Source organism: Phalacrocorax aristotelis, chromosome 23, assembly GCF_949628215.1.
Source record: "Phalacrocorax aristotelis chromosome 23, bGulAri2.1, whole genome shotgun sequence".
Lineage (NCBI taxonomy): Eukaryota > Metazoa > Chordata > Aves > Suliformes > Phalacrocoracidae > Phalacrocorax > Phalacrocorax aristotelis.
The window spans coordinates 6,647,757-6,667,489 of record NC_134298.1 but is presented as its reverse complement, the minus strand read 5'-3'; the positions used below and the strand labels follow the sequence as shown (position 1 = coordinate 6,667,489).

Sequence of the window (19,733 nt, the reverse complement as noted above, 5' to 3'; positions counted from 1 at the left end):
GCGCCGGGCGACGTCACGGCGCCGGTGGCGTCACGGCGGCGGAAATGACGTCATGCGGGGGGGCTCACAGCCGCGCTCAGCGCCCGCTTTCCTCGTTTATTGTTAAAAACAACACAAAAAACAAAACACGCGCGGGTGTGTCCCCGGCTGACCCCCCTCCCCCCCATGCAGCACCCGCCGATAACCGGGTTCTAGCCTCCGTTTTTTAAAATTTCCTTTTTTTTGTTCTTTTTAAAAACTTTTTAAAACAAGTTTCCTTCCGCTACGTAACCCCGGTGCCTGAAAGCAGCTGGGTGCGGCGGTGGGGAAACAGAACTGGGGGTGGGGGCACAAGGGCTGCGCAGGGTTGGCACAGGAAAGGGGAAAATAAAATAATATAATAAAAGAAGCGGCTCTGCTGGCGGTTTTCCTGTTTAATCTCTGCTGCAGGGGAGGCTGGGGATGTGTGGAGACCCCCCGATCCCCCAAGAGCCCCCTCCCCACCCGCCCAGCAGCGCAGGCACCAAGGGTCCAGGGCTGTGCCGGAGGGTGCCGGCACCGCCCAGGGGCTCAGCCAGGGCAGGGGATGCCACGGCAGAGGGGACACGGTGCTGGCTCTCACCCAACCCAACTCCTCACGGCACAACTTTGCCAACCTTTAAAACATTTAAATTATAAAAAAAGAAAAATTAAAAAACCCCAAATTGTGCGTATAGGATTTCTATTTCACAAAAAAAAAAAGTTTTGTTTTTAAACTCTCCCCTCTGACCCCATTACAGCCACTCAAGAGGGGGGAAAAAAAACCCCAAAGAGGCTTCCCGGCGCTTTCCGGCACCCTGCTCACCACGGCAGGGCACCGGGCTGGCAATGCCGGGACCCGCTGGCAGCACCTGCTGCCGCCTCTCGCACCGCTTCAACGCAAACTGGTGCTTATCCTGTTTTCTAACTAAACGTAACAAGAAGGCAGCGGCAGGCAGAGTCCCAGCAGGACGTGGCCTCCCCGGCTGGTGAACGTGCCACCCCCCAATGCTGGGGTCTGGCCCCGGTGGTCTCTGCACCCGTGGCTCAAAGACAAGTGTCCAAAACAAACCGAACATCGGCTGCGTGAGGGCAGGGGCAGCGCGCGGAGCCGCAGCGGGCAGCAAGGACAGGCAGGCAGGGTCTGGGGTCCGCCTGCTGCCCCTGGGACCGAAGCAGCCGGTGGGACGCCTCGGCCAGCAGCCGGCTGGTGCCGCTGAGGGTACGGCTGCCGGCACGGGGGGACGAGTCCAGGGAAAATGTTGTGAAACCCAAGAGAACAAAACCGGGGTCACGGAGGAACAAAACCATCCGTCAACGAGAAGGCTGGGGAGGGCAGCGGCCATCAGCGCGACCCGGTGACATACGGAGCTCCCGGCAGCACTGCTATTTCCGGCAGGTCCGGTGCGGTGTCTGCTTCTTCTGCACCTCCAGCCGGCAGCGGCTGCGCTCGTCTAGCCAGGGCAGCTCGAAGTTCCTGGGGGCAGAGCCAGCGTCAGCACACCGCACACTACAGGGCACCATCCCTGACCCAGAACGGGCCAGTGCCCTCCCCGGTGGGCGATGCCGAGGATGCCGGCCCCAGCAGCGGTGCCCTGTTCCCCGCCACTGCCGGTGATGCTGGTACTCACTGTGGGGTCAGTTTTGGTAACGGCCGGCCAAAGGCGACGACAGGCAGGTAGGGGGTGATGAGCAAGCTTTCCACTGCGGGAGAGACACCGGAGCGTTACACACCCCTTGCCTCCCCCTGTTGCCGCAGGCAGCACTCCCTGCCTGCCCCCCAAAACCCCTGCCTGCCCCCCAATGCCAAAGGCAGTCACCGTCATCTGGCTCAGGGAAAAATGAGGTAACTTCAGGCTCCGACTCCTGAATCCCTTTCCTTTTGTACATTCGGAGCTGCAGCCGCTGTAGAATTCTCTGTTCCCTGATCCGCTGAATGTCCCACCTGGAAAACAGGATGCTCCATGCAGTGAGAGTCTGCATGGAGCGAGCAGGCAGGTGCCTCGACCCTCCCGGGGAGCTCAGGGGGCTGCACTGGGGCTGTCACACTGGCAGCGATGCGGGAGCATCCCTTTTCCAGCAGCATTTCTGGTTCCCATCCTGGCTGCACCCTGGGCAACCAGATCCCATGTCCCCCTGCCCTGGGTGACACCCTGAGGCCCTTCCCTGCGGGAGCAGGCACACACCACCTGCTCTGCTGGGGACCCCAGGACTCCATCACCCTCTTTGTTCCCACCTTTTCCTTCGTTTTTCATCCAGCTCCAGCTTCGCATGACGCTTGGAAAAGACGCTGTCATCCAGGTTCTGCAACAATAGACAGGGATGAGCACGTCTGCCCGGTACTGGCAGCCAGAGCTGCCGCAGCAGAGGGGCTGGTCCTTCACCCCCACCCCAGCCCTCCAGCTGCAGCTGGGGTTTGCTGCCCTGTTTGTGCCAGAGAAGGGGACGCAGTGCCACCAGCCCTGCAGCAGCGAATGCCACAAGCTGCTCTCCTGGAGCGGTGAAACAGGCAGGAAGGAGCCTGTGGCAACACCAGCTCTGACAGCAGCCACTGCTGCCCCAGCTGGGGTGGCATACGTACCTCCAGGAGGTCGGAGGGGTTGGGGTCTCTCAGGGGCTCCACGACATGGTCCCTCCAAGACGGAACTGCAGGGTGAGAGGCCAGGTTGTTACCGCAAGCCAGGACTCCCCACAGCCCCACACTCCAGCCCCATCCCCGCCACCTCACAGCTCCTTTCCAGCCCGCCCCTCCCTTGGGAAGCACAGCGGCCTCCCCAAACCCCCGTCCTGAGCCAGGCTGGGTGATGCCGCTGGCTGAGGGCAGTGGGAACTGCTGGGGGGTCCGGGGGGAGGCAGAGACAAGAAGGTGAGCTCGTCTCCATCCCCCCGGCCAAATGTACAAGCAAACCTGAGCTGCTCCGAGAGGAGACGTGCCGAGCTCCCCCTACGCCAGGGCGCTTCGGCCATCCAACGCAGCCTCGCCAGCAGCATCGGCATCTGCCGCGGCACAGCCCGGTGGTCCCCATCGCCAGCGCTCACTGCGCTGCAGGACCCGTAGGAGATTGGCCGGGAAGGGGCAGCTGACAGGACAGGACCACATTTGGGGGCAGCAGGCGACCCCGTGGAGGAACCTGCGCTGTGCCGCGGTGGCACAAGCCAGAGACGTGTTTCCCAACCACAAACGGGAAGTTGCTTCACCCCTTGCTCAAACAGTCGCGTAGGCTGCTCGGCAAACCAGGCGGCTAAAGCGGAGCAGGGCCGGCAGCCCTGCCCAGCGTGCTGCCCTCCGCACGGCCATGCAGGCAGCGGCAGCCCGGTGCATGCCGGAGCAGGACGAGCCAGAGACGTGGTTCAGGAGAGCCCATCGCCAGCAACAGGGCTGCTACTGGCCACCGCGGAAGAAGCCAGCAGCGTGGCACAACAGGCTGCACCTCTCCCACCGTGTGTGGGACTCTGCACTTTGCCAGCCTCGGGGCAAGGGTGCCGAGCCCTGTTCCCCATCCGCCGTGCAGGCCCCAAGGCGGGCAAACCCCTCTCTGGCCGCCGGCTCTGCCCCAACGCCCGGCACGCTGCTGTCTGTGCCACGGCGGGCTCTCCATCGCTTACTTGCTACAGTCTCCTCCTTCCTTGGGGAGGGCTCCCGCAATGGCAGCGGCGACGGGGGCGGCTGGTGCCAGCGGCACAAGTACATTTCCGTGGTTGAGAGATAGGGCAGGTCGTCTGTCTCACTGCTGAAGAAGCCCTTCTCCTTGGGGTGGGCACCAGGGCCCTTCAGTGGGGCTGAGGCTCGGAGCGGGGTCTCCAGGAGCGACCTGGGTTTTTCTGGAGTCTCTTGGCTCCGCAGTTCTCGTTTACAAACAGTTTCGGACAAGGAGCCGCCCGATTCCTCCTTCCCCGGGGAGTGCTTCGGAGTTTTACTCTTTACTTTTGAGAACTCAGACACCAGTTTTTTAACGGGTGTCTTCCTCTCTGCGCTCCCAAACGTTGGCTTCCTGTGGGAGGAAGAGGAGCTGAGCCGGGGGTGCGGATCCTCGCCCTGCACTGGGGCTACTGGCACCCCCAAACCAGGGCTGTGGTGCCAGGGCCAGCCAGAGACAAGTTTCTGGAGGCGAGTGAGGCTTCCCCGGCATTTTGGGGACCCTCCCCAACTCCTTGCCGAGGCTTTCAGGGGGATCCCCCCAGCCGGGGCCCACAGTCGATGGGATGAGCTCCAAGCAGCTCGAGTGGCAGCCCTACAGATGGAGAGTGAAGCCATGGGGAAGGTCCTCCCCATCTTCCCTTCCCCCCCAGGACCCACACACACCCGCGGCACGGCCAGGCACCCACTACCTTTTATGCCCCTTCCCGTTCCTGCCGTAGGGGAAGTGCTTGGGCTGCAGGGTCGGGGGGGGCTCCAGCAAGTCCTGGGGACACTCCAGCGGCAGCTTCTCGCACACCTCCGCCTCCGGCTTCTCGTCCACCTCAAAGCCCTGGAAGATGCGGTGCTTCTCCCGCTCGCTGTCCTTCTTCACCAGCTGTACCCGCCTTTCCATGCGCTCAATCCGCGCAAGGAGCTGCAACGCAGGGCAAAGAGTCACCTCATGGGTGTGCTCCCGGGGGGTGAACCCCACATGTGCCCCTACTCCCCCAGCCCTGGGCAGCTGCCCACACGGTACCCTGCCTGCACATCCCTTCAGCAGCAGGGAAACGCCCCGGGGAAGAGCCGACCCGCAGCACCCGCATCTTTGCCATCAGCCGCCTGCAGAAACGCTCCGGCACATGCGGTGTGGGACCAGCAGAGGACCGGCGCCACCCCGCTGCAGTGCCATGCCTGCTTTCTGCCCGTAGCAAACCGTGCCTGTCCTGGCTTCTACCTTGCAACCTCTTGGCAACACTCAGGGTGCAGGAGCACATTTGCAAGGAGCCCCTAAACATTGCCCGAGCCATCCCTGCTTGGGCTTAGCCAGCACCGTGGGCTTCCCACATGCCGGGAGTGCCATGGCTCACACCTGCCCTTGCAGAGGGGACAGGAGGCCAAGGGCAGTGTCTGCAACCAGCACAGGGTGCTGCGGGCATCGCACCCGCAGACAGTTTAACTGCAGTGCTGGCAGGCAGGTGCTAAGATGCCCAAATAGCACAAAATAGCCACTTGCTCTCCAGCTGCTTCTTGCCCTCCGTCCCTGTGGAGGAGTGATCTGGGGGTCTCTGCTGCATCCTCCCTGAGTACCTGGGCAGCTCCACCAGCCCAGGAGGGAAAGGGTGGTTTGTAATTAGATGCAGGCTTCATTAGCGAGCAAGCACCCGACTTGGTGACACCTACCCTCGGTCACCCATCCCTGAGCCTCGCCTGGCCCCACCAGATGGGAGATGCGGCCATTTAGAGGGGTCTGTTCAGCAAAGCACAGTGCAGGGGCGGTCCTGGCACTCCCCAGGGATGTGGCTGTGGGGGGAACCCAGCTTCGGGGCGAGGAGCTGGGAGCAGCCCCTGCTCCCTGTCCCAGGTTTGCCTGCCCCATCTCCCCAGCTGCTTCACCGCCGCAGGAGGATGCGGCTCCACGGTGAAGCGCCGTCGCAGCCTCACCGCAGCAGCTCCTCCATGTTGGAGCACTTGGCACACTCCGCGGGGACGCAGCATCGCCGTGCAGCCCCGCCGGCTTCACCACGTGGGGCAGCCCTTCCCTCCGCAACCAGGGCCGCCACCGCAACCGCCACCGCTGCAGTCGGGCAGAGCCAGCGCAGTCTTCCGGCACACGGCAATGCACCGCCTCGCCGGGGACGGCTGGGGCAGGCACGGCCTGGCAGGCGGGCGACGCGGGTGCGAGTGTGCGGCGAGGCGCAGCCGCATGCATGGGGCAATGCGGGCACGACAGGCACGAGGGGGGGCAACGCAGGTAGGGTATGTATAGGGGGCAATGCAAGGCATCCATAGGGCAGCTCAGGCAAAGCTCAGCCAAGTCGTGCACGGGGTGCGCATAGCTGGGCAGCACACGGCATAGGTGATGCCCAGCACGTAGGCAATGCCCAGCACAGCCCCCATGCGTGAGTGGGGCAAGGCAGGCAGCCTCGGGCAGCTGTGGGGGACCCCCATGCCCGCGGGGGTGAAGGGGAGCCCCACCTCGGTGGGGCGGGGCAGGGCGGGCAGACATGCCCTACCACAGTGGGACGACTACCCACGGGCCCACGCGGGGCCGTGCCCGTCGCACCACTCCCCCCCCCACCCGCCGCTCCTGTGACCACCGTGACGCGGCCCCTTTAAGTTAACCCCCGCGCTGCGGGGCGGGAAAGCGCCGCGGGCCCTTTAAGGGCTCCCCCCGCGGGCGCGCTGCCATGGCGACGGGCGGCGGCCCGTTAACCCCCGCCGGCCCGCCCCGCCCCGGCCCTTTGTGCCCCCGCCGCTCCCGCCCCCCGCCCGCCTTTGTCTGGGGGGGCACCGACCCCCGGGGGGGGGCTTCACCCCCTTGGGGCACCGGGGGGGGGGGCCAATAATCCCTTGGGGGACATTACTGCCCCTGGGGGGGGGGGCGTTTATCCCTGAGGGGGGCCATTAACCTCCCGGGGGGGGTGGTGGTTGTGTTACCCCCGGCTGCCTTGGGGAGGGGGATAAATGCCCCCCCAAGGGACCATCTACTCCTTAAGGTGGGGGGGGCGTTAATCCCCTGGGTGCTGGGGGGTGCATTAACCCCTGAGGTGCCACGAGGGGGGGGCGTTTAACCCCTCGGGGGGACGTTAACCCCTGGGGTGCCATGAGGTGGCCACTTACCTGTTGGTGGGCGGAAGGGCCGGGAACCCCTGGGTGCTGGGCGGGGGGGGGGGGTGGGTGGACTTGTGGGGGTCGCCCTGCGGGTGAGGGGTAACCTCGCGGGGGTGAGGTTGGGTGGGGGGGAGGTTAACCCCCGCTGTGCCGCGTTCCCGCCTTCCCCCCCCGTACCCCCCCCCCCGCCCCCGCCGTACCGTGTCCCGCTCGGCCTTGAGCTCCTCGATCTGCCGCTCCTTGGCCTGCAGCTGCTGCTGCTGCTGCTCGATGAGGTCCAGCTGGAGCAGCAGGATCTGCCGCAGGCAGGCCGCCTGCCCCGGCGAGCCCCCGCCGGCCCCCATCCCGCCGCGCCGAGCACCGCTCTTCCACTTGCCCTCGGCGGGCGGCGGCGGAGGGCCCGGCTCGGTGGGCCCCGCTCCCGGTGCCGCCGCTGCTCCCGGTCCCGCCGCGCCCTCCCCGGCGCCGCGCCCGGGCAGCACCGCCTGGTAGCGCGGCCGGGCGCCGGCATCCCCCGGGCCGGCCTGCTTGCCGCCGGCCAGCGGCACCAGCCCGGCCCAGCGCTGCTGCTGCTGCTGCTGCTGCTCCGCCGCCGCCGCCACCCCGCCGCCGCGGCCCTTGTGTGCCCCCAGCGGCGGCGGGTCCCGGGGCCGGCGGGGCGGCGGGCGGTGCGGTGCGGCGGCGGCGCCCTCCTCCTCCTCCTCCTCCTCCTCCTCCTCCTGCTGCTCTTGCTGCTGCTGCCCCCCCCGGGGCGGCTCAGCCGCCCGGAAGGCGGTGGACCTCATGGCCGGGTCCCGCCGCTCCGCGCCGCCCCGTTACCGCCCGCCGACACGGCGTAACGGCGGTCGCCACCGGCTGCGCGGTCCCGGGGACTGCGGGGCCCCGCCGCCATCAGCGCGGCGCATCCCCCGCCCCGGGGGCCGGGGGGGAACACGGGCAGAGGGGCTGCCCCCCCCCCACGCGGGGCAGGGCCGAGCCGGGCCCACGCGGGACCGTTCCACGCGGGTGGGGGGGGGGGGAGGGGGGCAGGGAGCACGGGCCGGTTACCGGGGGCGGGTCGAGGCCGGGGCCGCGCTGCGGCCCCCGGTTACCTTTAAACCGGGCTCGGTGCGCATGCGCCGACGGCGGCCCCGGCCGGGGCGGGGGGTGTGCAGGGACCCCGGGGGCGAGGAGCGGGGCCGGTTTGCGCGGGGGGTGGCCTATGGGCAGCCCCGGGGCCAGCCCCCACCCCCCGCCTCCGCCCCCCCGCCCTTCCCCGGACGTGTGGGGTCTCCACGCGCGGACACGCCGGTCCTGCGTGGGGCGCTGCCCGGTGGGGCCGGGGCCGGGAGGGGGTCCCGGGCCGGCAGTAGCGGGGCGCGGCCGCCCGGTGGCTCCCGAGCGCGGCGGCTCCGCCCGGAGCGCGCCGGGGTCCCGGTCCGCCCACCTCCCCCCCCGCGCCGGTCCCGTACCCCCGCCCACTGTGGGTCTGTTGGGTCTCGATCTCGGCCCGGCCCCACGGCGGGGGGGACCCGGTGGGGAGCCCCTGCCCCGGGGGAGGGGGGACGACACCCACCCTCGCCACCCCCGCCACCCCCCGACGCAGCGGGGCGAGGATGGGGGAGGTCCCGCTCTGCGGGGGTGGGATGTCCTGCGTGAGCAGGGCGCCGCCAGTGCCCGTCCCCTTCCCCCACCCGTGTGCACCCCCGCGGGTCTGCAGCCCCCTACCCGTGTGCACCCACTCCCACACCCCCCTCGGGTCTGCAGGTCCGCAGCCCCCCCCCCCAGTGTACCCCCACCACCACTGCGGGTCTGCAGCCCCTCCGTGTGAACCCCCGCGGGTCCGCAGCCCCCCCCCCGTGTGTGCGCGCACACACGCAGCCCTGCAGTTCCCGGTGTGCATGTGTCAGTGCGTGCACCCACCCCACACACACACACACACACACACACTCCGCCCGCAAAGGCTGCAGCCCCAACACACGCACACACACCCCACACCCCCCGCAGTGAGGGACTGCAGCCCCCGCTGCAGGCGCCGCAGCTCCGCTGCACACCCGCAGCCCCCCCGCACACGTACCGCACCCCCAGCTTGCACACGTGTGCACACAGGCACGCACACGGACACACATGCACACACCCACATACACACACATGCACACACCCACATACACACACATGCACACGCACATAAGTGCATACATTCACACACACATGCACACACACCCCCACACATGTACACGCGCGCACACACACGCCACACGCAGCATTTCCGCTGTACAACTCCCCCCCCGGCACATGGGGCCGCGGCCCCGGGGACACGCAGGGGACACGCGAGGCACGTGCTGGGGACGCGCAGGACACACGTGGGGGACGTGTCTCTCTGCAGAGCTGCATTCACGGGGGGAGGGGGTGGGGGGGGGTGGGGTCGCCTGCACCCAACGCCCCCCCCCGCACAGCAGCCCCCCACCCGTTGCAGGGTCCCCCCTCCGCCGCGGTGGCCAGGCCACACTGGCGGTGCCACCACCCCACGGCACGGGTGCAGGGGAAGCCCCTCCGCTCTCCCCGCCGCGCTGCGTGTCACGCCAAGCCCTACGGACGGCCGTGCCTTCCCGCCGCCGTGCGCACACGCGTGTCTGTGCTCAGACATGCGCCTGGCCACACTCGCCCACGCATGGCCGTGCCGGCTTGGGTCGGGGGGTTCCCGGTGCCCCGTCCCCGCTGCGGCAGGCCCACGTGCCGGCCGGGCGCCCGCCCGCACATGGCTCTGCAGCAGGGCCGCCGCGCAGGGAGGCTGCTGGGGCTAAAAATGGAGCAGGGCTCACATGCCAGCGCCACGTGACACCGCAAACTGCTCGCTGGGATGGAGAGGGCTCCCTGCACCCGAGGAAGATGAAGAGGAGGAGGGGAGCACCCGCTCACATGGGCCGACACAGACGCCAACCGGCCCGGTGCCCTGAAGCCTGCGGCCGCAGTGTCCCCTGCGGGGTCGGGGGCTGCTGGGGGTTGCCCCACATCCCCACCGACCCGCATTTTGGGGAGGCCAAATATGGGGGCACAGAGGGGTGGGTAAAGGGAGCGGGGTCCTCATCCTGCCTGCCCGGGGTGGGGCGTCTGTGAGGCCAAAGGAGCCCCCCCGGCGCCGCCCCTGCCCTCCCCTCCGCCCGGCAGCTCGGGGAGCCGGGGCCGCGGCGCTGCGACAGGAACACAAACATCGTCGCATGAGATTTATGGGGCCACAGCCAGGAGAGGTGCGGGTGAGGGGGGGCCAGCGCTGCCGCAGCCCCACCCTGCACTCAGGGGCCACAGGGGTCCCCCCACCCGACCCAACTGCTCCCTGTGCAGGGGCTTCCCGGACCACCCTGCATGGTGAACGCACCAGGGGTGTCCTGTCCCCCCCCTCCAGGAGCCCCTGCACCCCTCCTGCACCCCCATATCCTGGCATCCCCCGATCTCTGGGCCTCTACATGTTCCTGGGGTTCCTGCATCCTCCCGGGGTCCCTGCACCCCTGCACCCTCCTGGGGTCCCTGCACCCTCGTGGGGTCCCCGCACCCCCAAATCCTGCACCCCCTGCACCCTCCTGGGCACCTTGCACCCTCTCTGGATCCCCGGGTCCTTGCACCCTTCCGGGGTGCATTCACCCCTAAATCCTGCACCCCCACTGATCTGGGTACCCTTGCACCCCCAGACCCTGCCCCCCCCCCCCCCCCATCCTGCATCCCCACACCCTGCCCCCCCGGTGGTCTCTGCCCCCCAGCCCAGGTCTACCCCATCCCACCGTGCTGGGGCGCTGTGGGGTGTCCCCACCCGGCGTGGGGTGCCCGCGTCTGCTGTGGGGTGCCCCTGCCTGCCCCACCCGGGCCAGGCCTGACTTGTTTACCTGATTTTTTTTCCCTTTCCGTGGGGAGGGGAAAGGCGAGTCCTGGCAGCGCCGAGCTGCCGGCCCCGGCCAAGAGCGTGGGGACGAGCCAGGGCTGCTCTCTGCTCTTCAGCCACAGATCTGCTGCTGCACAGCAGGAAAACGCCCCAAAACCCCGAGCACCCACCCCTGCACAGCACCCTGCAGCAGCATGGGGGCTCCTGCCCACCCGCCTGCCACTGTCAGTGGGATCCCATGGGAATGAAAGTGGGGCTTGGAGGTGCAGGACCTCCCAAGCGGGATGAGCCCCGGCATCTCTGGTTGACAGCCCCCCCCGCAGCATCGCACCTATGGTTGGGGAAACTGAGGCATGATGTGCCCTACAGTGGCACAGGGACCCGGCCAGACCTAGTGTCCTCAACCCCATGGGGACACTGCAGCCCAGCAGTGCTTTTGGATGGTGTGTCAGCACGGGGGGTGCTGGGGCTGCAGTGCTGGAGGGGGGTCTGCATGCTACCAGACCCCCAATGCCCAGCCCGGGGGGAGGGGGACAGGCGGGAACAAACCCCCATCCCTGATGGAGACACCCCCTTTCCTGGAAAAGGTACAACGAGGTAAACAACCCAGCCAGCCCAGAGTAAAAATAAATCCCTCTGCACGCAGGCATTTGGCGGCAAGCGGAGCACACCGTCACGTGGCACGGCTGCACGGCACCGCTGGCAACCCCGGCACCGGGGCATGCGGCCGCTGGCCCTCGCGCCCGCTCCCTGGCACCAGTGAGCTGGTTCTTCAGCTGCCTCCTTGTCCCCCGCTTGGGTCAGCGGGGTCCCCGCTGCAGGGGAGGGGGCTGGGGCCAGGCCCTCCCACGGGGATGTGGAAGCAGGGGGCCAGGGATGGTGCAGGGGGTGCGGTCGGGGGCCACGGCACAGGAGGGGGCAGTGGCACAGCCAGTTGCTGCCCTTGAGCAGGGCCAGCACTGGTGGCAGGGGCTGGGGTGACATGTGTGTCCACCTGTAACTCCGGGCACGGATCACCTGGTGCCTGAGCGCAACGGCATGTGATGCGCTTGGAGGGGGTTGAGGTGCCCCATCTGTGCCATGGAGCCATTGGCACTGGCGCAGCCATTTCGGGGTGCATGGGGACCTGTGGGGAGCTCCCTGGGTCATGGCCCTGGCCTCTGGGAGGGTCCCTGGGACAGCTGGATGTCCGGCACCCATGGGGCTGCTGGGGGTCTGGTGCAGGGCACAGCGGGCACGTGCCCAGCTGCAGCACCCCGCCATCCCGATGGCTTTGGTGGCCCCATTGCTGCAGCCCTGCTGCCGATGGACTGGCCCCAGCTGGCATCCCCGTCCTGCTGCCGGGGTGTCCTGGCTGCACCCCAGCCTGGGGGTCCAGCTCACAGCACCCTCATACTGAGCTGCTGCGCCAGGGTCCCAGCCCCACAGTGGGACCCCACAGGATTTATCTCATCCCTCCCAGCCACACACCCATGCCGGGGACCCCCGGGGGAGCTGAGCAGCTCCAGCCAAGCATCCCTGTGCAGGGCCAGCTCTGTGCCCGTGTGCTGTGTGCCGTGTGCCGCAGCGCCGTGCGCAGGGTTGTTTTCTGAACCGAGGCGAGCAGCTGAGTCACAGCTAATTGCTGTGGCCCAGGAACGTGCCGGGAGGGGAACGAGGCACTGTGCAGGGCTGGTGGCACCTGCATGCTCAGGGCAGCCTGGGCACGGCCGGGCATGGCTGTGCCACCGGCAGTGGGGATGGGGCAGTGAGGGCCCCCCATCCCGGGCAGACAGTCTCCTGAGTCCCTGTCCCCCATGCCAGCCTGGCCCCACATATTCTTCTGGGAGCCTCTGGCATTTCTCCCTGCTGGAGGTGCCAGCTGCGGTGTGGCCATGGCACCACGCAACCGCCCAGTGACTCAGGGCAAGGGCACTTCCCGCGGGGTGATGGGGTGTCCCCACTGCCCCAGTGCCGCAGGGCACCCCAGGAGCCAGGAGCAGCTCCAGCACCCAGTGAGGGTCCGCAGGGACCCCTGGCTGAGGAATGACCCCACGCACCCACCAGGGCTGGCACCAGGGGCTCCTTTGTGGTGCAGAACTCCAGTGTCGTCCCCCCCCAGGCACCCCACAGGGTCCTGGCACAGTGACGGTGGCTGAGGCCTCCTGTCCCATGGGATTAGCTCCGAGGATTTCCCAGCACTGGCAGATCCGTGCTCTGCACCTTTTCCTCCTGGCTGGGGGCCAGGGCAGCACCCGGCACGTGGCACCCAGGAGGGTGCTGGCACCCCTGAAACCCTCTCCCCCAGGGCCGCAAGCACCCGCGGAGACCCCAGCGCCTGGGGGCTGGGCTGGCCCTGGTGCTGTGACCCAGATCTGCTCATTGGCTCTGCCCTGGCACCGTGGTGCTGGGCACAGCATGTCACCGCAGCCCCTGCGGCAGCCGGGAGCAGGGCCAGGCTGGGCAGCGGCTGCCAGGCACGTGCCACCCCGGGCATCCGCCATGGGCAGCGCATCGCCCCGGTGGCACTGGGGACAGGCAGGGGCTGGGCAGGGGTCGTGGGAGGGGGCACAGGCAGGGGTTGGGCAGGGCTCTGGCTGTGCCACACAGTGGTGCGGGCTGGGGCTCTGCCAGGGGCTGCACCACACACAGGCATCCCTGGTGTGGAGGGTCCTGCGGTGCTGGTGCTACATGGTGCCTGGGTGTCCCTGGTGCAGGGACCACGCTGTGCTGGGTGACAAGGGTGCCCAGGTGTCCCCTAGTCTCCCCAGTGCAGGGGACAGTGCCACACTTGGGTGTTCCCCATGCAGGGACCATGCTGTGCTGGGTGACAAGAGTGCCAGGGGTGTCCCCAGGTGTCCCCAGAGGACAGTGCCACACTTGGGTGTTCCCCATGCAGGGACCATGCTATGCTGGGTGACAAGAGTGCCAGGGGTGTCCCCAGGTGTCCCCAGTGCAGGGGACAGTGCCACACTTGGGTGTTCCCCATGCAGGGACCATGCTGTGCTGGGTGACAAGGGTGCCCAGGTGTCCCCCAGTGTCCCCAGTGCAGGGGACAGTGCCACACTTGGGTGTTCCCCATGCAGGGACCATGCTGTGCTGGGTGACAAGGGTACCCAGGTGTTCCCCAGTGTCCCCAGTGTACAGTGCTGTGCAGGGTGCCAGGGGTGCCACGCTGTGCCTGGGTGTTCCCAGTGCAGGGGACAGTGCCATGCTGGGTGTTCCCCGTGCAGGGGCCCTGCTGTGCTGGGTGACAGGTGTCCCCCAGTGCCCCCAGTGCAGGGGACAGTGCCATGTCCGGGTGTCCCCACCTCTGCCTGGTGCTACACAGTGCCCGGGTGTCCCTGGTCAGGGGGCCGGTACCGGGGGTGGCCCTGGTGTAGGGGGCAGGGACGGTGCCGGTGCCCGGGGTGGTCCCGGTGCCGGGGGTGGTGCCGGTGCTGGTCCCCGTCCCGATGCCGGTGCCGGTCCCCGCGGGCTGGCTGGCGGCCCCGCCGCGGGGGGTCTCGGCCGTGCCCGGGGCTCCCCGGCGGAAAGTGTGTCACTGGGGCACGAGGCTCTCCCCGGGAATCACATGGGGGAGGCGGCGGCGCCGCGTGCGGCCCAGTGCGCAGCCGCGGCCGGTGCCGGGCGGGCGGCGGGGCGGGCGGCGGGCGCACAACAGCCCGCACCGGGCGGCGGCGCGGCACGGCTCGGCGCGGCTCCCCTCGCCTCGGCCCCGCTCCGGCTGTGGGAGGCTCGGCGGCGCCGGGACAGCCGCCCCCGTGTGTGTGCCCCCCCGCCCCCCCCCTCCCCCGCAGGATGGCCGCCCCCGAGGCCGGTAGCACAGGTCAGTGCCGCGCCGGACCCCCCCCCCCCTCCCCCAAATCGGGGCGTGTGCGGCGGGACCGGGCGGGCATCGGCACCGCGAGCACCGGGAGCGGAGTCGGGGTCAGCGCAGCGGGACCGCAGCGAGGGGGTGTCCGGACGCCGGGACCGGGGGCGGCGGGGGGGGTCCCTGCACACCCGACCGGGCGAGGATGCGCAGCGGGACCGCATCCCGGAACGGGGCTCCTTCCTACCGGGAGCGGGTCCGGCATAGCGGGGTAAGGACCGGGCGGCGGGGCCGGGCGGGAGGGATGCGCGGTGGCACCGGGGTGTTCTGCGTCTGAGCACCGGCAGCGGGGCGCTCCGGTCGCCCCGGGGCGGGAGGGGTGCACACCGGGACCGGGGGGGCGCCGGACGCGGGTGGGGGACGGGGCGAGGACCGGGATCGGTGCGGTGCCGGACGGCGGGACCAGGACGGCGGGGACCGGGCAGTGCGGGGGTGACGGAGGCGCTGACACGCGTGTCGGGGCGCCCCGCGCGGGGACGCGCACCGGGAGAGGCGGGGGGGGGAACGGAGGCGATGCCCCCCCCCTTCCCTCCTCCTCCCCCCGGCACGTGTCCCCCTCCCCGCCGCTGCCACGTGCGGAGTTTGTTTTCCCCGCAGCCCCGCCCCTCCCCCGCCCATTGGTCGCCTCATGACATCATCGCGGCCCCCCCTCGTGACGTCACACGCGGAAGCGGGGACGCCGCGTTCCACTCGCCCCTTTCCAAAGGGGGGGGAGGGCGCGCGCTATCTCCGGGGCAACGAGAAAGGGCGTGGCGTGGCAGACAAGCCAATGGGGTGGAAGGGGCGGGGCAAAGCGTGAAGGGGCGGGGCGGTAGGAGGCCACGTGCGGCTTGAGCACGTGGGGCGGCGGCGTGAGGCCGCCTGAGCTGCGGGGAGGCGGGGCGGGGGGAAGATGCGGGGCGGCTGTTTGGAGGGGGTCCCCAGGGGGTCCCCGGTGCTGCGGGGTCGGGAGTGGTCCCCACATCCTGCTGCACCCCCTTGGGGTGATGCTGCACCCTAAAGCCCTGGGACACTGCCTTGGGGGGTCTTGGGGCTTTGGGGTGCAGGATCCCCTCAGTATTTTGGTGTTGCAGTAGCTGGGGGTCCCCAGGAGCTGCAGTTTTTTTGGGGGGGGGTGTTATGAGACCCACTGTCCCCGATTCAGTGACCCCCTTTGGAGGTGGCTCACGGGGGGGTGGTGGTGACTGGCGGTGGCAGGCTGGCTCCGGCTCGCAGCATCAGTGCCAGCGGCACCGTGTGTGGCGGGAGACACATGGCCCCAGCCGTCCCGTGTGTCCCCAGCGTCGCCCTCCACGTGTCCCGGCCCTAAGTCAGACACGGGAGCCATGTCCTGGTGCTGCTGCCCCTGCCCCGTGTGTGGCAGGGGCAGGGGGGGCTGTGACCTCTGTCAGGGTTGGCCGTGGGCACAGCGCCGGGGCTCCCCAAGCGCCCCCCAACCCTGGTCCCCACCTTGATGGCATTCCCCCACGTGCCTCTGCCCTTTGCTGCAGACCTGCAGTGGGGCTGCATCCCCCCAACTGAGGGGGCTGTGCCGTGGGGCTCTTTCTGGACCTGTGGGGCTGGGAGTGGGCCGTGCCGCTGTAACTGCCGTGACCTCCCGGTTACGCCTCTGGCAGGTTCCCAACCCACATTCCTCCCGTAGGCACTTCCGGGGTGCCATGTCCGTGTCCCCGGCTGGCACGCACCCAGACAACCCGGCTGTCCCCGTCCCACGTGGGGCTGGCACCCGTGGCGGCCGGCGGGGGTGCGGTGCCTGAGTCAGGGCGGCAGCACACAGGTGGCCACAGTGCAGTGAGGGGACGCCCACGGGGCCGGGATGCTTCTGGGGTGCTTCCCCAAGGACTTCCCCCCCCACCCCACCCAGGACTGTGATCCCCGCCTTGGGGTCCCCTCTCGGCCAGGGGAGGCTGAGCCCGGCACAGCTCGGTGCATGTGTGGCCCTGCTGCTTTGTCCGCAGGCGGTGTGATCAGCTACGTGGGCTCCAGCGGTGCCTCACCCAACCGCACCAGCCCCGTCTCACTCTGCAGCGACAGCTCCAACAGCAGCTCCCAGTCGGGCTCCCAGCCCTTCCCCACCTACTTCCCTCCATCGCCCACCGGCTCCCTCCAGGACTCCCGCGCCTACGGTGGGGGCTCACTGGCCCCCCGTGAGGATGGCTCCCCTTCCTCCTCCTCCTCCTCCTCCTCCTCCTCCTCCTCCTCCTCCTCCTCCTCCTCATCGTACGGCTCCTCGGTGAACTTCCCCGGGGTGCAGCAGGTCCCCACGGATGAGCGGCGCCGCAGTTCACCCAGCAAAGCCAGCAACACCGTCACCAGTGAGTGGGGGGCAGCGGGTGGTGGTGTGTGTCGTCCCCCCTGCGGTGGGCACCCCAGGACCCCGCTCACCCTGGTCCCTCTGCAGAGCTGAACGGGATGGTGCTGCTCTGCAAGGTCTGTGGGGACGTCGCCTCTGGCTTCCACTACGGCGTCCACGCCTGCGAGGGATGCAAGGTACCGGGGATGGGGCCAGGGTGCAGAGCCCCTGCCGTGCTGGGGGGGCCCCGAGCGACACCCCCCTGTCCCGCAGGGCTTCTTCCGCCGCAGCATCCAGCAGAACATCCAGTACAAGAAGTGCCTCAAGAACGAGAACTGCTCCATTGTCCGCATCAACCGCAACCGCTGCCAGCAATGCCGCTTCAAGAAGTGCCTGCTGGTTGGCATGTCCCGTGATGGTGAGCTTGGCCCCGGCCCCCCGGGACCCCCCCAGAACTAGGGACCCCACGTTCAGTGCTGTACGTCCCCTCCGGGGGTGCGACTCCCCCCATGCCCAGGTCTGCATGTCCCCTCCTGGGAGGGGTCCCCTGTGCTTGAGGCTGTACGTCCCCTCCAGGAGTGTTTCCCCCTGCCTGCTCTGGGTGACCCATGGGCCATGTCCCCCCTACTCTGCTGCGCTGGGGCTGTACATCCCCTCCAGGGATGGATCCCCCGTGCTCAGGGCTGTACATCCCCTCTAAGCTGGGGGTAGGGATGCAGCCACGTTCCTGGCAGCCCTTGGCCCCCCATCGCGCAGGGCTGGGGTGGCAGGGGTCAGCGTGCCCAGGCTGCCCAGTAACACCGGTGTCCCCCCGCAGCGGTGCGCTTCGGACGCATCCCCAAGCGGGAGAAGCAGCGGATGCTGGCAGAGATGCAGAGCGCCATGAGCGGCATGGGCAGTGCCCCACCAGGGATGCCCGGCCCCGGCGAGGGTCCAGCGCCAGGCGGGGGCCGTGCGCCACCCCCCGTACCCCCACAGCTCGCCCCTCCCACCTGCTTCTCCCAGTTCCCCCAGCAGCTGACACCCCCCCGTTCGCCCAGCCCTGGGGGGGCCACCGAGGACGTCATCGCGCAGGTGGCCAAGGCCCACAAGGAGATCTTCGTCTACGCGCACGACAAGCTGGGTCCCCCCCCAGCCTGCGAGAGCGGCCTCCTGCGCTGGGACGCGCCCCCCACCTGGGCCCCCGGCCCCCCTGAACCCCGGCTTTGCCCCCCTGCCTACCCCGAGACCCCGGTGCGGGGCTGCCCCTGGCCCCACGGCACCAAGGACGTCCTGCCGGTGAGCACCCGGGGGCTCCCGCTCCCCCTCCCTGGGTATTTTTAGCCGCTAATCGCACTAATCGCCTTGTCTGTGCTGCGGCGGCAGGGCTGGGGAGCCCCGCGGCGCCGGGCTGAGCCGTGCCGTTGCCCGCAGGCTTGCCCCATGAACAGCCACCCGCCTGGCCGCAGCGGGCGCTCGGTGCAAGAGATCTGGGAGGATTTCTCCCTCAGCTTCACCCCTGCTGTCCGCGAGGTGGTCGAGTTTGCCAAGCACATTCCCGGCTTCCAGGCCCTCTCCCAGCATGACCAGGTCACCCTGCTCAAGGCCGGCACCTTTGAGGTATGTCCTGGGACGGCGAGAGCTCAACAGAGGCCACAGTGCCCCGTAGCACAGCACGGTGCCCCACGGCATTGCATGGTGCCCCATGGACTGGCATGGAGCCCCATGGCATGGGCATAGTGCCCCAGTAACACCGCACATTCGGCATTGCACGCTGCCCCGCAGCCTGGCATGGAGCCCCATGGCATTGCAAAATGCCCCACAGCATACCACAGCGCCCCATGGCATTGCAGGTGCCCCGTGGCATAGAGCACGGCGTTGTTGCAGTGCTCCACGGCATTGCACGGTAGCCCACAGTGTTGCAGGATGCCCCCCACGGCACGGTGCCCCCCCGGCACAGCGCAGTGCCCCACGCCATTGCACGGTAGCCCACGGCATTGCAGGATGCCCCCCCCCGCCATGGCACGGTGCCGCCGTCCCGCTGATGCCGCGTCTGCCGCAGGTGCTGATGGTTCGCTTCGCTTCGCTGTTTGACGTGAAGGAGCAGACGGTGACATTCATGAGCCGGACGAAGTACAGCCTGGAGGAGCTGTGGGGCATGGGCATGGGCGACCTGCTCAGCTCCATGTTCGAGTTCAGCGAGAAGCTCAGCGCCCTCGACCTCACCGATGAGGAGCTGGGGCTCTTCACCGCCGTCGTCCTGGTCTCGGCAGGTGGGAGCTGCGGCGACACGGGGGGAACCTGGGGGGTGTGTCACTGCCTGCCTGCTGACGCCCCGTCCCTGCAGACCGCTCGGGCATGGAGGACACGGCGTCGGTGGAGCAGCTGCAGGAGACGTTGATCCGCGCCCTGCGCGCCCTCGTGCTGAAGACGCACCCGGCGGAGACGTCGCGGTTCACCAAGCTGCTGCTGAAGCTGCCGGACCTGCGCACCCTCAACAACCTCCACTCTGAGAAGCTGCTCTCCTTCCGCATCGATGCCCAGTAGGGCCCCGATGGACCCCAGGGACCCCCCCCATGCACCCGCCACCCCTGTACATAGCACCGTGAGCGGAGGTGGGGGACACACACTGAGCCCCCCAAAGGGCAGCACGAGCCCCACGGCGCCCACCGGACTCCTGGGGGGGAGCTGCACCCCCTAGGTGGGTGCCAGGATGCCAGGACCCCCCTCCTCAAGTTGGGCGGCAGCTCCATTGGCAGTGCTGGGGCGGGGGGGGTTCCCCTGCCCTGGCCCCCCCACTCCAGCAGCCAGTGGTGGAAAGCAGAGGCCGGATCCAGCCGAGCTGTGTGGGTGGGTTTGGTTGGGTTTGGTTGGGTTTTTTTTTTTTTTTCATCATATATTTATTACATAAATATATAGTAAAATAGACCAGCAACAATTACCATAAAAATATCTTTCTTTAAAATCCTGACCAAAACACAAAAGGGTTTAAAATCGCACGTCACAGACTGTGATTGTCACGGAGCTC

At 68.6% G+C, this 19,733-nt stretch overlaps 2 protein-coding genes across 2 annotated transcripts; one reads left to right on the top strand and one right to left on the bottom strand.

Annotated features, from left to right (window-relative positions):
- Positions 1-76: 76 nt before the first annotated feature.
- Positions 77-7,613, bottom strand: MSL1 (MSL complex subunit 1). Its single transcript, XM_075117119.1, has 8 exons — positions 6,928-7,613; positions 4,327-4,550; positions 3,604-3,989; positions 2,579-2,643; positions 2,234-2,301; positions 1,818-1,942; positions 1,629-1,701; positions 77-1,474 (listed from the first exon to the last, which is right to left on the bottom strand). The coding sequence occupies exons 1-8, from the start codon at positions 7,510-7,512 to the stop codon at positions 1,384-1,386; spliced, it is 1,617 nt and encodes a 538-aa protein (XP_074973220.1). The 5' UTR covers positions 7,513-7,613; the 3' UTR covers positions 77-1,383.
- A 6,566-nt stretch (positions 7,614-14,179) lies between these two features.
- Positions 14,180-19,643, top strand: NR1D1 (nuclear receptor subfamily 1 group D member 1). The gene is made up of 8 exons (XM_075117025.1): positions 14,180-14,388; positions 16,392-16,748; positions 16,835-16,923; positions 17,000-17,144; positions 17,544-18,004; positions 18,140-18,325; positions 18,768-18,978; positions 19,053-19,643. Exons 1-8 carry the CDS (start codon positions 14,361-14,363, stop codon positions 19,250-19,252), a joined length of 1,677 nt encoding a protein of 558 aa, XP_074973126.1. The 5' UTR covers positions 14,180-14,360; the 3' UTR covers positions 19,253-19,643.
- Positions 19,644-19,733: the final 90 nt, after the last annotated feature.